This window comes from Oratosquilla oratoria, chromosome 29, assembly GCF_046742065.1.
Source record: "Oratosquilla oratoria isolate Oo_2021 chromosome 29, ASM4674206v1, whole genome shotgun sequence".
In the NCBI taxonomy this organism is placed as follows: Eukaryota; Metazoa; Arthropoda; class Malacostraca; order Stomatopoda; family Squillidae; genus Oratosquilla; species Oratosquilla oratoria.
In genome coordinates this window covers 28787300-28805343 of record NC_134805.1, presented here as the reverse complement: position 1 = coordinate 28805343, position 18044 = coordinate 28787300, and the positions used below count along the sequence as shown (strand labels likewise).

The 18044-nt window shown below is 44.8% G+C and overlaps 1 protein-coding gene across 4 annotated transcripts in view; it reads right to left on the bottom strand.

Moving 5' to 3' along the window:
- Positions 1 to 281: 281 nt before the first annotated feature.
- LOC143040695 (uncharacterized) overlaps positions 282 to 18044 on the bottom strand; it is a 1057191-nt gene continuing 1039428 nt past the window's right edge. For 2 of the 4 annotated variants that reach the window (XM_076212011.1, XM_076212013.1), the window contains 3 exons: positions 15669 to 17935; positions 9468 to 9715; positions 283 to 2662 (listed from right to left, as the gene is read on the bottom strand). In XM_076212011.1, coding sequence (XP_076068126.1) covers positions 2648 to 2662; positions 9468 to 9715; positions 15669 to 17935 — 2530 coding nt within the window. In that variant the 3' untranslated portion in view covers positions 283 to 2647. Of the gene's footprint in view, positions 2663 to 9384; positions 9716 to 15668; positions 17936 to 18044 lie in introns of those variants that run through there. The other 2 variants (XM_076212015.1, XM_076212014.1) reach the window with 2 other exon arrangements.

The following is an 18044-nucleotide window of genomic DNA, read 5'->3' as shown; positions in this document are numbered from 1 at the left end:
CTCTTCGTTCTCTCTTTCTCTCATTCTCTCTCTCTCTCTCTCTCTCTCTCTCTCTCTCTCTCTCTCTCTCTCTCTCTCTCTCTCTCTCTCTCTCTCTCTCTCTCTCTCTCACTTTTCCATTATTTCGTTCTTTCACTCTCACTTTCACTCTTTCTCTCTTTTATCTTTCTCTCTCTCTCTCTCTCTCTCACACACACACACACACACACACACACACACTCACTCACTCACTCACTCACTCACTCACTCACTCACACACTCACACACACACACACACACACACACACACACACACACACACACACACACACACACACACACACACACACACACACACACACACACACTCTTCCATTTTCTCACTCACTTTTCCATCCTTTCGTTCTTTCACTCACTTTCACTGTTTCTCTCCTCTCTCTTTTCTTTCTTTTTCTTTCTCTCTCTCTCTCTCTCTCGCTCTCCCTCTCTCTCTCTCTTTTGCATCCAATAAAATGATATAAGCGAAGACTCGTAAACAACTACAAGCAACTATCCATAATAAAACATTTTAATGAATTGTTTTTTTCATTAATCATTATGTGTTGCCTTCAAGGGGAATAGAGCACCTTTAGTATTTAGGATCATCGTCATCGTTATCTTCACGTTCATGATTCCCATCACCATTACCGTCTTCACTATATGCATCATCATAAACATCATCATCATCATCATCATCACTATCCTTGAACTGGGCTCTGTTGTGATAATATCAATGTTTATGTCATCACCATTACTATCATCACTAATATTTGCAATGATTTCCTTATCTTGAGTATATCATTCATATGGTAGGAATACTCTCTCATCATTTTTCGATCTCCTTTTCAGTAATTATCATAACATTCAACATGTATCAGAATACTTCTCATTTCTTACAAAAGGTGTTTACCATTACTTTCTGTTCTTGTCTTGTTATGATTTCTTTTAACCACACAACACATTTGCAAACCTTTTTTTGTCGTAATTCCATATCAAAGGAAATGAATCAAACGAGTTTGCATTTAATGATTTTTTTTTTATGAAATTCGTTCAAAATGTACTCCGCGACTGTTAAACATTTTTGTTCGTTTTATTTATTCTTTAATTTATTTTCTGTTACCACACTTAATACCAACACCATAACGAGTCTACAATTAGTCTCTGCTCGGGTGAGATTCAGTAGAGTCTCCTGTATGTCTTCAGAACAGTGGCCATCATCGTAAACGCTTCTGTTCGAGCACCGAACCTCGTAGTGAACTTGTTCGAGTCGGACAAAGAACACACCAAACCTTTCTTTCTTTCTTTCTTTCTCGGGTCATTTCGAACAGTTTCATCCCACAACGTGAAAAGATGTGGGAAAAGGTGTGTGTATATATATATATATATATATATATATATATATATATATATATATATACATTACATTCGCTCACGTCACAAATTTTCCTTTACGTTTTGTTACAGATCGATACCTCTTTCTTAATTCTGAAAACCTTTCTTTTAAGCTTCCTTTTAACCTTCCTATTAACATTATTAACGTCTGAACAAATCTTCCCTTTATTCCAGAGTAGTGTCTATGCTTCATTGCCATAAAAACAATCATTTCCCAAATTTCAAAATTGCTTTTCTCTATTCTTCATTCAACTTTTACTTCAGTTCAAAATTTTCCTTTTTATTCTTTATTTTTTTCATTTATTTGTCAAACTATCCAATGACCCATCCATTTTCAATAAAAACATAGACTCTTGTTTCTCATCTCTACACTCTTGAAACTCTTTCTCAGCTCTTTGTCATTTGATAACCTTCCTTTCTCATTCTACTCTATAACTCTTGTCTTTTGCAGTCTGCCACATGTCAACACACAGGTGTCCTCAATTTCACATTAACAGAAAAAAAAAGACGAACTCTTCCCAACACGTGTTTCCTTGAGCTCAAATAAGTTTTATTTGTTCTTGCAATTACGTACCGTGTGCAAACTCGACATCGTCTTTCTTTTCCATCTCAATTTTCTCTCTGTCCCTCGACGTTGAAGATCCTCTTGCCTTAGCCGATTAATTTAGCCAAACTTAGCCAAACCATCTTTCCATCAATATAATGTATCCAACATTAAGATAGGAAAAGGTGATATATACATAATAAAAAACATATACATTCATTCATGCACATATACATACAAAACTACGATATTTATATTTGTATATTATATACATTATGTATATACATATAAGTATAATTCTATATACATATTTGTATACCATAAGTATATTGTGTGTGTGTGTGTGTGTGTGTGTGTGTGTGTGTGTGTGTGTATGTGTGTACACATATGCATGCACGAGATGTATATGTATGTGTATGAATGTATGTATAGTTACAAATACATAACAATAAAAACATACGTACAGACATGAGTGTGTTTGTGTGTGTATACATCATTATTGTGCCTTATACAACAACGCCTATAGCGAATGCGTGTCAAAAGTTATACCGTAGAATATTTTATTTTTCGATTAAATCTTCTCTCCTTGCTCTTCTCCCCCACAGACGAGCCTCTGGTTCTTCGTCGTTGCCAGAAGTACGATACTTCCAGAACGTCTCTGAGAGGTCACTAGCATCCTCCAGTCCATGAAAATCACCATCCACCTCGCTGGAACATATGCATATGTATGTATATATATGTGTATGTGTGTGTGTGTGTTCACACACGCAATATAAATGAGGGAAGGGTGTGTATGTATTCATATATAGTCAGTGATGTATATGCTTGAAAGTAAATGTTACCACCAGATTATAGAATGAATTACATTTTAGCATTAGATAACCAGCATGTACACTTTGTATGCATATGTATGTCTATGTATATGTGTGTATAAGTGTGCAAACGTGTATTTATGTATATATGTTTACGTATGTGTATGTATATAATTCTTTATCTATTTTACCTAATGTCCTTGACTTAATTGGAACTTGAGTTTGTGGTTTTCTAAACTTTAAGAGCTTACATTTTTTTTATACTGAATGAAAATGTAATTTGACTTGAAATGAACATAGAAAGTATTCATAGACCCAAAGGAGATTTTAGTTATATTCTTAAGCTCCGGGCGATATTCCGAGCTCTGAGGACATATAGTTCTCTTTATTGGAAATCCCGAAACTTCTGAAATTTCTAATATTCGAAACTATTTATTATTATTATTTTTTAAGAAGGCTGTTAGAAATGGCTTCTATATTTCTGTTCAGAATACAGAATAATTCCGAATAGAAAAGAATTCCCTCTTGAGAAAACTCCATGTGCTCTGCTCTTAAATAATCATGGCCCGGAAAGTCCTGGCAAAGCCCTTGGGTCCAGACACGTTACCGTAGCGTTTCATCGTCTTCTTCATCAGGTTCATGTACTATATAGATTTCTGTTTCGGCATTATCGCCAGACGATTTTATTCAACCACAGGTCAGACTCTGGCCAAAACGGGGCTTTCACCAACCGAGACCCCCAGGTTTGCTTCTGGTGAATAAGATCTCTTGGCGTCGGTCAAAACAAAAGTCTATTAAGTATATTAACGAACTGGTGAGGCCATGCCAACGCTACAGTAGCGTGTCGCTGGGAGTTCTGATAAAGGGACCTTGAGATTGTCTCGAAGTTTGCTACATCCAGGAGGCAGAGGAGGCATGCGGTGGGGGGGAGGGGGAGGGGGGAGGGGACCCGTGTGAGGAGGACTAAGCGGCGAGCAGAATGAAAATGCCTTGATTTTGTTCAAGTTTTCGTTGCCTGTTAGTGAAGTTTTGGCTGTCTATTAGTGGGCAATGGAAAAAGGAATTGGTAGGGGGACGAAGAGAGAGAGAGAGAGAGAGAAAGAGAGACAGACAGACAGAGATAGAGAGAGAGACTTGTAAAAAAAGAAGATAAAGAAATTGAGTAACTAAACGATATGAAGGGAATTAAAGAATTTTTTTTTTTTATAAATAAAGGTACTTCTACGTTTAAAGAAATGGACAGACATGGACAAACTGCTACTGCCAGACGCAAATAGAAACGCGCGCACACGTATACACACATACGTACACACACACGTATACACACACACACACACACACACACACACACACACACACACACACACTCAAACACACACACACTCAAATACGCACACACTCATACACACACACTCATACACACACACTCATACACACACACTCGTACACACACACTCGTACACACACACTCGTACACACACACTCATACACACACACACACTCATAAACACAAACACACACAAACACACACAAACACACACACTCATACACACACACACACACACACACACACACACACAGTGACGAGGCAGAGAAGACAGAAAAACAGACTTGCTGACAGAGTGACAAACAGACAAAGACTGAAGGATAAGAAGACTGTAGAGAGATGTTACTTCTGGGTAACTGTAGACTATTTCATTCAGCTCGGTGCTCAAACTCGTGCACAGAGGTCAAGAAAGATCAGGACATCGTAAAGGTCAAGAATATCTTGTGTCAAGCCATCGACCTTTTTTATTTATTTGTCAAAGAATAGAGCTAAGAATGAGTTCGATCTTGAAAGGGGTCTCGGTCTAAGTTAACACCTTTCAGGCGAGGGTACAATTCTCCGTCTCTTATTTTTGACGGAACGGTTGCCATAGCAACAATCATCATAATGAAAGTGTTGAAATGGGTTATGGTCACTAGAGGATGTAACAGTTCCTCTTTTCACTGACTCCTAATCCCCCTCGATACTCAAGACTTCGTCACCTCGAGACCCGAGACTTCGCGACCTCGAGACCCGAGACTTCGCGACCTCGAGACCCGAGACTTCGTCACCTCGAGACCCGAGACTTCGCGACCTCGAGACCCGAGCCTTCGCGACCTCGAGACCCGAGCCTTCGCGACCTCGAGACTCGAGACTTCGCGGTCTCGAGACCCGAGACTTCACGGTCTCGAGACCCGAGACTTCGCGGCCTCGAGACCCGAGACCTCGATGCCCAAGACTTCGCGACCTCGATACTTCGAGACCCGAGACTTAGCGAACTCGAGACCCGGGACTTCGTGACCTCGAGACTTCGAGACCCGAGACTTCGCGACCTCGAGACCCGAGACTTCGCGACCTCGAGACCCGAGACTTCGCGACCTCGAGACCCGAGACTTCGAGACCTGTTGACCAACTTGTGCGGTTCCTCGCCTGTGAGTTCTTCACAAGATTTTGGTGATCTCTGAATACAAAGGCCAAATAAATATCTTTACAGTGAATACGACAAAAGGTCATGGCTTGAACATAGCAAAAGGTCTGTTCAATAATGGTTATCTATCATACAAATGTTATTACACAGGGTTGCTAGTTTGAGAAAACTAAAATAGAGAACCAGTCATTTTAGGGATTTTATTTTTGTTTTTTATTTGTTTATATATATATTCATGTTTATTGCAATATCTGAATTTTTATGTTGTATATATTCTTGATTCTTTGACCTTTTATTTAATTGGAAATCGTCGTCATATTTTTTCTATCTTTTCTTATTTCCCGTCAATCCTCTCTCCCTTCTTTCCTCCACTTCCACCCTCTCTATTCTCCACATGCACCACCAGTCCACACGATTAAGGCTCAGGACTTTGTCAATTGAAAGGACTCTCGTTGGACAAAGAATTTAAAAAATTATATATAAGAAATTAAAACAAACCAGTTAGTGCCTAATAGCAGCTTAACGAGAAATAGTTAACCATTGTCTGTGGTTATTATTTCATTTGGTTTAATCCACAAGAATCTGGTTACCTTGGTGGCGTGGAACTGAAGGTTAAATGATCGAGTTTCTTTGTAAATGCTTGTCTGTGTGATTCTAAATAAGCAAATATTTATAGATGTAGATACATTGTTTGTGATGTTCAATTATACATATTTTTTTTCCTATCTCTTCCCATCTAGATTTCGCTCTTATCTGTAGTTTTGTGTGCGTGTCTTCGTGAGTGTGTGTTAGTGTGTGTATGTGCACGTTTGTACGTGCTTGTGTGTGTGTGTGTGTGTGTGTGTGTGTGTGCGTGCGTGCGTTTGACTTTTTTCTTATTTTAATTTTTTCTCCATTTCTTACCGTCCTTGTTCATTTATTTTTCTTTCTCGCTGTTTCTCTCTTCTGCACTCTTTCTCTCTCTCAGCCCCTCTCTCTCTCTCTCTCCCTCTCTGTCTTTCCTCTCTCTTTTCTGTGTCTATATCTATTTCTATCTCTCTATATCTTTCGCTCTCTCTCTCGCTCCTTCCCCGTTTGGGTGTACTGATTGCATCATTCTTATGCAATCAGCACTGTATTAACTGAAGCCATGCAGCATTATTCTAGGATTGGAGACTAACCTCCATTCTAAGAAGAATTGTGATCACTTAATTTCTACTCTCCTTAATCACCACATCACCGGACAGAAGCTCTGATTACCGTCGAGGAAATGTCAAAATTTATTTTTTCTTTAGCTCGTATTTTTCTTTTCCGCTCTAAATCTAATACTTCACTACTGAGAATACAGGATCATAAAGTTTTGCTTAGAAAACCATTCAAAAATCAATGAAAAAAGTATTGCCAAAAATATTATGTTAAGGTAAAAAAATCACTCTATAAGAGACATTCTTAGGCTAATTTTTATTTTCTCGTGGGCTTTTTTCTCAATCCTTTTCCCTATTTCGTATGTTCATACCTGTGACTGTTTGCTCTTCCACTCGAAAAATAAAATAAAATAAGATAAATAAAATAGAAAAATAAAATAAAAAATGTATATAGAAATCGGATAAATTGTTTTGCTCAATTTTCTCAATGGATCAAATCAATTGGCAGCAGACAAAAAATTCCAAAATAAAAACTTGGCAAAACATATCGAATTTCAGGATGAGGAAGACTTCAGAATCTCTGAAGTGGCACATGGTCCGACCTCGGCAGTCCTGAAGCCAGAGAGGTCAGTCCATTGTTCATGTCCTAGATAAGGACATATGTAAACAGAGAACATACATCGCCACAACACATACTGTACGTGCGACTCTGTCCTCTCCCTCTCTCTCTCTCTCTGTCTTTCTTTATCTCATACACGCACGCATATACACGCACACACACAAGCACATGCACGTCAGTACGTATGAGCAATGTACGGATATACACGTATATAAAGAATTATATATATATATATAATTATATATATATATATATATATATATATATATATATATATATATATCAATGGAAGTAAGGTATGGATAGTATATCCGCTTTTGCTTAGATGATGTAATTGCATATACGTGCATGCTTATATATATATGCCAAATCATACACAAATACATGTGTACAGACATGTATACACATGTAACTAACATGCACACTATTAACCCGTATAAACAAGTACACGCATACACACCCACACACACATACACACACACACACACACACACACACACACACACACACACACACACACACAGCATGAAGCGTCAAGTGGCGACCTTTTCTCTCGTAACTAAAAAAAGTCTCCTTTAGGTTTTGCGAAGGTGAATGAATAGGCCGTAGCTACGTGTATAAAGGCCCTTCAGAATGCAAGTGTCATTGAAGTCGCCAGCAGCATAGCCTTCCGTAATCCGAGGAGGTTTTCTCAGCGTTTCTTTCTTTTGTGATGCTGTGGTCTTCGCAGCTCAGAGTGGTCATGGCACAGAAAGCCGAGCTTGGAAGGCCACAGCATTGTAAGACGCGCGCTTACTCACACACACACATACACACACACACACACACACACACACACACACACACACACACACACACACACACACACACACACACACACACACACACACACACGCAGACGCACCCGGCGCAAAAAAAAAAAAAAAATGCTGGCCACTTCAATAAAGCAGTGTTCGTGTGTGCGCGCGTGTTCGTGTGTGAGTTTGTATTCGTGCGTGTGCGCGTGTCCATGCGTGCGTGTGTGCGTGTCCGTGCGTGCGCATGTGTCCATGCGTGTACTCGTTTTTGTGCGTGCGTGCCTGTCCGTGGGTGTACGCGTTTTTGTGCGTGTGCGTGCCTGTCCGTCTTCGCTCGTGTCCATGCGTGTGCTGCGCGTGTTCGTGCGTATGCGTGCGTATTCGTGCGTGTTTTCGTGTATGCGCGCGTGTGCTTGTTCGTTTTTGTGCGCGTGTGCGCTTTTACATGTATTTTTCTTTCTGTATTTTCTTTGGACTTGATCACTTATTAGCGTAACTAGTGTGAAAAGGGGAAAGGCTTTGAAATTGAAACATTCAATAGACCTCTGTGATTTTAATGAGACATATATAAATGAATTGTAATCAACGTTTGGAGAAAAGCCCAATCATTGAGTGTTCAAAAAAAAAAAAAAAATCTATTCTTAAGGCGATCTCAATTTTCTTGAATCATTATTGCAAATTGCTTCCACATATAAAAGAATGAATACACGTAGGGTGTCATGATATATATTTATATATATAATAAAAGGAATTAATACACGTAGTACAGGTCCACGTATAAAAGGAACCGATGCAGCTAATTAGTTTCCCACATATATAAAACGAGTTTATACACAAAAAACTACGTTTGTATCGTCATGTCTCTCAAGTATAAAAAGTTAGGTCACACGATTAGCCAAGTGTGTGACGTGTCTCCCATATAACGCACCGTTCTTGTCACTCTATGCACGTGACATTGTCACTCTATGCACGTGACATTGTGCACGTAGTCACGTGACTGTCTCCGGTTGAGTCAGGGGGGGGAAACCACTGTCCATTACGTGACGTGAAATCACGTGTCACGTCATCCACGTTTCCACGTACACCAGGAAACCAGATTCTTATATACACAGGAAAACATCTACTAGTGATTTTTTTTTCTCCTTAAATGGAATAATTATCATTATTTCTATGAACATCTTAGAAATCAACTTTAGGGTAGCCCAGATTCCTTACTTAATATTTGCAATGAGCAGGACCGGTATATACACCGGGTGAACGGCTTGTTATAGCTATCTTCTACTATTTCCAGTATTTTACAACCAAATATATATTATATATATAGATTGATCTCATGTTAACAGTTAACGAATATCGCTCTGTCGTCAATTGAAAGAAAATCCTATATGATATGATTCTGCGACAGTTGAAGCTGAAATTGTTTATCGTATTGGCCATCACCACCATATTTTTTTATTACTGTACAAGTATTATTACTATTATAGCATTTATTGTCCATTATCACTGTCATTGTCATTAATAGCTTTAAGTTACTATGGTTTTTTTTTTTTTAATACATTTATTTTATTTTTTATTCTTTTTTTATTTATACTGTCTTTCTCATTAATAGTTTTAAGTTACTATGGTTTTTTTTTTGTTATGTTTATTTTTTTATTATTTTTTATTTATAAGTGCTGGTTTTTTTGCCTACATTCGCTCTAGATTATACCGTGGTCTCGAAGTCCATGTCGGTGTAATCAATTGAGTAGGCACTTAGTCGATTGTCCTTGGGCAGTATAGACTCTTGCGTTGACACTCTACGGGCCGCTTGCTGACGCTTCTTGGCCCGCTGACGCCTCCTCCTGCGGACTGCTGACGCCGTGATCAGCACCAACGTCAGGAGAGTCACGGACACGATGGAGAGGTAGAGCCAAGGGACACGTACCAGGAGACAGTTGGAAACCATCTCGTCCGTTCCTGAAGAAGGGAGGGAGAGAAAGGCAGATGGGTTAGTGGGAGGTACGCACTCCGGGTGGCGACACGTGGTGTAGATTGCTGAAGATTTTGTAATATGGGATAAAATACACATACACGCACGCACGCACGCGTGCGCGCACACACACACGTATGCGAACACACACACAAGCATGCGCGCGCGAGCACACACACACACACACACACACACACACACACACACACACACACACACACACACACACACACACACACACACACACACACACACACAAATTTATACAAGAGTATAATCACACAGTTGTTGGACGAAATCAAAGAAGCAGAACTTGAAGTGGAGCTCTCGCAAGATCGAAGACGCCAAGGTTAGGAAAAGGCGTTCGAGAAGATAAGTCTTGTTCCAGACTTCTTCCACACTCTCGTGGTTCTCCGGACTCCTCTGCTCTCCAACTTTATCTCCCAAGAACTCTCCCAGACCTCAACCCCCCCACACCCACCCACCCACCAAGTATCCTAGCCTCTCTTCTAATTGACAAGTCTCGCCAGCCCACTTAGCCATGTGCGCACACGCACGCAAACACACACACACACACACGCGACTCGATGGTGCAAGTGGTAGAGTCCCCGGCCGCCACTACGGCAGTTCGGGTTCGAATCCCGCCCAGGGCTGAAGTAATTTCAGTATCGCTACGCTGCGAGCCGTTACTCTGACTCTCGTGGGCGGGGAGTTTGTGTGTGTGTGTCAAGTCACAGCATTACCCAAAGGTCGGTCATACACGAGCTCTGAGCTCGCTTCTGGGAGGGTAGTAGCTGTCGATCACGAGTCCAACACGTGATCCAAGACCATGGTGAATTACACACACACACACACACACACACACACACACACACACACACACACACACACACACACACACACACACACACACACGTACACACACAGAGTGAGAGAGTGGGAGATGTGGGATGGTCAAAGAAAGAAAAGGGAGAGATCGCGAGAATGTGAGAGAAGCTGGCAGATGTGAGGGCAGAGAATCGCCAAGTAGGCAGACGACCAGGAAGCAGGCAGGCAGTTAGCAGGCATGAAGTAGGCAGAGCTGCAACGAACAAAATGGGTCTGAAGATCCGCAGAGAAGAGAAGAGCCGATGAGCCCTGAGTGTGCATCAGTGCTAACATGGACGCTATGCATTTCTTCATACATACGAACAAGCGCCTATTCAAAACGAAGCAATACCCAACCTACACTGATGTATTTCTATCTCTGCCTCTCCCTCTTTCCCCTTCTTCCCTTTCCCCCTCCCTCCCTTCCTCCCTCTCCCCATCTCACCCTTTCTCCCTCCCCCTCCCCCCTCCCCCTTTCCCCTCCCCCCTCCCTCCCCTCCCTCCCCCCCACCCTCCCCCCTCCCCTCCCCCTCTCCCCCTCCCCTCCCTACCTCTCCCCCTCCCTCCCTCCCTCCCTCCTTTCACTCCTTTCACTCCCTCCCTCCCCCCCCTCCCCACGCCCTCCCCCATTCTCCCCTCCCCGCCCTACTCTCCCCTTCCTCCTCCCTCTCTCCTCTCCCTCCCTCTTTCTCCTTTTCCTCCCCTCTCTCTCCTCTTCTTCCTCCCCACTCTCCTCCTTTTCCTCCCCTCTCTCTCCTCTTCTTCCCCTCTCTCTCCTCTTCTTCCCCTCTCTCTCCTCTTCTTCCCCTCTCTCTCCTCTTCCTCCCCTCTCTCTCCTCTTCCTCCCCTCTCTCTCCTCTTCCTCCCCTGTCTCTCCTCATCCTTCCCTCTCTCCTCCTCTTTCTCCTCATCCTTCCCTCTCTCCTCCTCTTTCTCCTCTTCCTCCCGTCCCTCTCCTCCTCTCTCTCTTCTCTTCCTCCACTCTCCTTTTCCTCCATCCTCTCTCCTCTTTTTTCTCCTCTTCCTCTTCTCTCTCTCATCCTCTTCCTCCCCTCTCTCTAATCCTCTTCCTCCCCTCTCCTCCTCAACCTCCCTATTCCTCTTTATCCTCCCCTCTCTCTCCTCTTCTTCCCCTCTCTCTCCTCTTCCTCCCCTCTCTCTCCTCCTCTTCTTCCCCTCTCCTCTTCGTCTTGTCTCTCCCTCCTCCTCTTCTTCTTCTCCTCCCTCTCCTCTTCCTCTCCTCTTTCTCCTTTCTGTTTCCTCCTCTTCCTCCCCTTTCCATCCTCCTTTTTCTCCCCTCTCTCATTCCTGTCCCCTCTCTTTTCTCCTTTTCCTCTTTCCTCTCTCCTCCTCCTCTTCCTCTCCTCTCCTCTCTCTCCTCTTTCTCCTTTCTGTTTCCTCCTCTCTGTTTCCTCCTCTTCCTCCCCTCTCCCTCCCCTCTCCATCCTCCTTTTTCTCCCCTCTCTCATTCCCGTTCCCTCTTCTTTCTCCTTTTCCTCTCTCCTCCTCTTTCTTCCTCTTAATCCCCTCTCTCTCTTCTCCTCATCTTCTCTTCATGCCCCTCCTTTTACTCTTCTGTCTCTCCTCCTCTCACTTCCTTCTCTCTCCTCCTCTTCCTCCCGCCTCTCTCCTCCTCTTCCTCCCGCCTCTCTCCTCTTCCCCCTCTCTTTCCTCTTCCCCCTCTCTTTCCTCTTCCTCTCCTCCTTTTCTTCCCCTACCTCCTCCTCTTCCTCCCTCTCCCTCATTCTCTTCCTCCCCTCTTTCTCCTTTTCTTCCTCCCCTCTCTCTCCTTCTCTTCCTCTCCTCTCCCTCCTCTTCCTCCCTTCTCTCTCCTCCTCTTCATCCCTTCTCTCTCCTCCTCTTCCTCCACTCTCTCTCCTCCTCTTCTCTCTCTCCTCCTCTTCTCTCTCTCCTCCTCCTCTTCCTCCCCTCTCTCCTCCTCTTCCTCCCCTCGCAATCTTCTTTTCCCCCTCCCCTCTTTCACTCCTCCCCTCCCACCGGACTCCCTCTCTTGTTCAAAATAAGCAGTTTCTGACGAGCCTATACCTGTACCTATTCATAGCTATATTCTAACATAAGTGCGTAGTAGCTTAGTTAAAACGCGCGTGCACACGCACACACACACGCACACATACACACACACACACACACACACACACGCACGCACACATATACAAACGCACAAACACACACACACACATACAAACGCACAAACACACACACGCACACGCACGCACACACATACAAACGCACACACATACAAACGCACACACACACACACGCACACTTTTGGACCCTTCTCACCCGAGGTCCAACTTTTCACATCTTGAAATCCCAATTAGGCTTTTTTTTTCTAAGCCTCGTGCTTCAAAGAACCTGACGTAGGCTCAACATAAGTATACACTTCGGTATTCTCACAAAACCCATGTAAATTACAACTAGAATCTATGACAAAACCTGAGTTAAACAATCGAATGTAACTATTAACAGTCTATATACCTAAAAAGTTCTCTAACGCCAAACTCATATGTATATAGAATCTTGGGTTAACAGGCGACGCAGCACAGAGCAAAGGCAGACTTCCTGTTGCTCAATTGAACTACAGTTTGAACCTCTTTCACTTGAAATCCTGAGGTAGAACATCTAGAAGCATTTCAATTGAAAAGTTCAAACTGTACTTCAGTTCAGCAACAGCACGTCTGCGTCGCCTGTATCTTAGTTTGCGCTTAGACTAAACCGCAAAAAAGTGTTTAGATGAGGCTTGGGCTTGTTTTGAAGTTTGAGTGAGGCATCTGAAGCCCGACTCAGTAGTCTGCTCAAGCTGGGGCTAGTTTGCGCTGAAGCCTAGACTAGTTTTTAGAACCTCAACCAACCTTCTTTGCCAAAAGCCAAGAATGGCCTATTACAAAACTTGAACTATCCAAAAATCGAATAAAAATCGTCTAAGAGATCCCTTCCTGTTATCTTCTGAAACTTTTTTTTTTTTTTTTTTTTTTTCAATAAACCCCCAGATAAAAAAGAAATATATCTTCGAAACGGACCCCCAATTTTCTCTTCTCTGCCCCAGCTTCCAAGTCACTCTGAGCACGGGCCTACCTCTATCACCTCGCCCCTCCTCCACACACCCCCACACCCCACCCCCACCCTCCACCCTCCACCGCCCGCTGCAAGAGTACATCGCGCGACGAAGTGATGTCCCGCCGTGCTCAAGTGGGACTCGGGAAGCTGGGTTGGCTCGATACTCGGGGAAGGCAGGATCAAAGGGGCTAGTGTGTGTGTGTGTGTGTGTGTGTGTGTGTGTGTGTGTGTGTGTGTGTGTGTGTGTGTGTGCGTGTGTGCATGTGTTTGTGTGTACATGTGTTTGGTGCGTGTGTGTATAGTGTGTGTGTGTCTGTGTATGTGTGTGTGTGTGTGTGTGTGTGCGCGCGCTCAGGTATCGAAGAAACGGAGATAATTACAGAAGCATCCAGAACCATTAAAAAGAAATGGAGAGAGAGAGAGAGAGGGAGAGAGAGAGAACGAATTAATTTACGTAGAGGAAGTACGAGTGGCCATTAGAGGTCGCGAACAGAAACGATAAAAGTTCTAAACGTGTTATTAGAGACGAGGCACAAGAGAGGAGAATGGTCGAGTCGCCTAAACGATCTTGGATTTGTGTTCGGAGGTTCCCCTTCGGAGCCCGGGACAATAGGAGATGAAAAAGGTACAAAGAATAAGAGAATTGCATAGGAGAATGAGATGTGAAGAATGGAAGTATTAGAAGTCACGTATAGTAGTATATATAAAAAAAAAAAAAAAATGTCCTAAAAATAGTCGAAATTTGAAAATTTTGCATGACGTCACAATTGAAGACCAGCCAATCTGAAGGAGAGACATGACGTCACGACTGAGGACAAGCTAACCAGAAGATATGACATGACGTCACGAATGAGGACCACCCAATGAGAAGAAGATGCGACTTGACGTCACGAATGAGGACCAGCCAATCAGAAGATGCGACATGACGTCACGAATGAGGACCAGCCAATCAGAAGATGCGACATGACGTCACGAATGAGGACCAGCCAATCAGAAGATGCGACATGACGTCACGAACGAGGACCAGCCAATCAGAAGATGCGACATGACGTCACGAATGAGGCCCAGCCAATCAGAAGAAGATACAACATGACGTCACGGCTGAAGACCAGCCAATCAGTTAAGAGGCGATATGTCACGACCAAAGGCCGCTAAAGGGGAAGTCAAGTCCCCCAGATAACCCGGGACAGACACAGCTTGGAGTTCGTATCATACCACGAATCAAGGGACACGATTGAACAAATAGTTCTGTTCTAAGAAAATTATGTTAATTAATGTCAAGTTTAGTTGTCTAGTACCAAGGTAAGACGAATACTATAAGGTACGTTGAGCACCCTCCCCCTCCGCTCACCTCTACCGTGACGTCATAGGAAATTCAGAGGGGGAGAGAGTGAGAGGTGAAAGAAAATGTTAACTTTAAAGAAAACCATCTGTATGTATGGTAAACGTTAAAATTACACTGTGATGTTCACATAATACTGAAATTACTCAGTATCACTTTCTTATCCTCAAATTATCAGTATCTGAGACATGACTGCCAGAAAAGTTATAAAAATGTTTTCCATGCTTTCACATTAGGTGGATTATATGTGACAAATAATTCAATCCATGTCTTTCTAAGTTCTTTATCTTTGGGTAGTAAAAAGAAATGTATATTTTTATCACCTTTCAGTCTAACGGCATTGTACTTCTGCGCTATACAAACTGTTGGCATTTTTATGTTTATCTGCCTTAGCTACCCCTTTAATCAGAAGATGGAGCTTCGCTCCACACACTGGTGTGTGAGTGACTGACAGCTCTCGACCCGCGGAACCCTGGTCTCGATATTTCCGTTGACGTCATCATCTACCTGCGCAGTGGAGAGGTTTTCTGGCTCTCCACCCCCCCCCCGCTAACGTACCTTATAGTATTCGTTTTACCTTGTCTAGTACTACGTACGTATACATCATACGAACACGAACCCATATAAGACAATACATAACACGAAACACGTACCTAGCGGGCAATGAGTATGTCCGTCACACCACAGCTCCGGATGGATGCAAGCCTCCAGTTCCGGGCAGAACTCTTTACATTCTCCCTCTTCCTCCACCATCTCCTCCTGTCGTCGCCAGACTCCCGCGTCCTCTTCGGTCTTGGCTCCAACCTTGGCGTCCTCGAGGGGCACACCCAGTGACAAAAGGGGAGTCTTGGTGATGGGGCGTACTTGAAGCCACTTGACACTAAGCTGAGACGCGCTACGAGGCTGGTACACCAGCAGGAGGGAACTCTTCCGTGCCCTCAGAGCGCCCATGGCCTCCTCCTCCTCTTCCTCCATCTCCTCCAAGGTCAAGTTCCCTCTGGGTTGGGAGAAGAAGTGGACGTTGTGGTCCACGTTTGCGGCCGGGCACACCGTCTGGTAGAGTTTGCCGCGGTTGGGTCTGTAGAAGAAGAGTCTTGTTCCGGAGGCGCATGTCCCGTTGGCAAAGGTCGCTCGTTCCATGCTGACGTATATCTGGTGACCCGGAGGCGTCGTCAGTAGCCAAGGGTGACCTTCGCAGTTCCTGTCGTGGTCGGTCGGGCTAGGGCTCTCGAAGGTGATCTCCCCCGAGGACGAGGTGAGGTGTTGGGTCCTCAAGCACGGGGGCTTCTTGGTGAACTCGTAGGAGGCGAAGAACCCGAAGTGTCTGTAGTCTTCGTGGGGTTTCATCCCCGTGATGGTGATGTTCAGCTGCAGCACCGACGAGGACGACTCGAGCGTGAAGGGGACAGCGTCGCTACTGCAGATGCAGGCCCTTGGGTACGCCACTCCCGCCCAGGGGTACTCGGTGATTCGGAGAGCGATGTGCGGCCCGGCCGTCGTGATGCACTCCTTCGCTTCGGTCTCGTGGTGGATCCCCGTCGTACACCTCGATTCTGGGACCGTCTTCAAGTGAGAGATCGTGAGGCGGACCACCTCGTGCTTCATCGCCTGGAGGGTGAAGGAGCAGTGGAGCTTCGGAGATCCGCCCCTCCCGTAGAGGAAGACGTTCCTCGGGGTTGTCAGGTTGTTTACACTGTGGGAGTATCCGTCGCTCTTGATGATTTGCGCGCAGGGAGGTTCCAGTTCTTCGCCCGGCAGAGACACGTCCACGAACTCGTACTTGAGGAGGAACCTGACGTCCGTGATGACGCTGCCCTCCCCGTAGAGCTGCACCACGGTCATGTTGTTCCCGGACGAAACGTAGGACTCCTCCACAGTGCAAGGACGTACGTCTCTGTTCTGCAATTCCCGGAAACCTCGGTCACACATCCGTGGCTCGGAGTTCTTGCAGTGCTGACCCAGGAGCCTCATCTCCATGTCCGGCTTTGGACTCCACCTGCCGTCGACGATGTCGAGCTTGGTGGAGCAGAGGAGCGTCTGCAGGCGGTCGATGTTGTGGATCTGGACGTACTTGATGAAGTACAACCAAACGACTTGCCTACCGTGGCCCTTGAACTCGTATACGCAGGTGGTGTTGGGCGGAAGGCTGTGCTCCACATTCTTCACGAAACCCGTCACGTTTTCCTTGCTGTCCAGCACCAAGTGGCACTTCGGGTAGAGGTCCTCCAGCGGGATGAACTTAGTCCGGGCTTGGAGTTCGAACCCAGAGACGTAAGACCAGGGGGACTTGTGCTGCGGGGTGTCGAAGGGGGACGTCGTGAACTCGATGAGCATGTTGGGGCCCGAGGAGATGATCTCGGGCAGCATGCCGCCCCTGCAGAAGGTGATGAGGACCGGAGACTGCGTGGAGTCGCCGTCGTATATCCTGACGTAGTCACCGATGTAGTAGCACTCTTCGTAAAGCTTGAGGTGCCTCATGTCGGAGTCGCTCGGTTGCTGCTGGCTCTTGATGTGGATCAAGTGAGGAGAGTCCTGCCTTAGGGCGATGACAGCGCGGTAACCCGGCTTCTGCCGTGTCTGCCGGAGGTGGTAGTAACAGGTCGTGTTCCTCGGGTACATCCCGGGGAAGTTCGGAGACTGAAGGTAACACGTGTGGGAGTCGCAGTTGTTGATCTTGGCGTTGCACATGGTACTTGGGTTCCGGAGGCCCAGGTACTTCGGCTTCCGGGGGAGCCCGTAGCGCGCGACAGCGTCCTCCCGCCGAAGAAACTTGAAGGTCATCCTCAAGTAGAAGGACGGGAAGGCGTCCAGGGCCGTCAGGTCATTGTCCGTCGGGAGGTTAGTGAGGATGACGGACACCGAAGGAGTCTCTGAGTAGTAGAGCGCCAAGCTTGAGCCGCCGCCGCACCAGAATCCCGGTCTGAAACGACAGTAAAGAAATTTTAAGAAAATGGATATTGGTCATCTTGGGATATGGGAAGAGACCATGGAAATCGGTGTATGTACTGCATACATATAGAACAATTGAA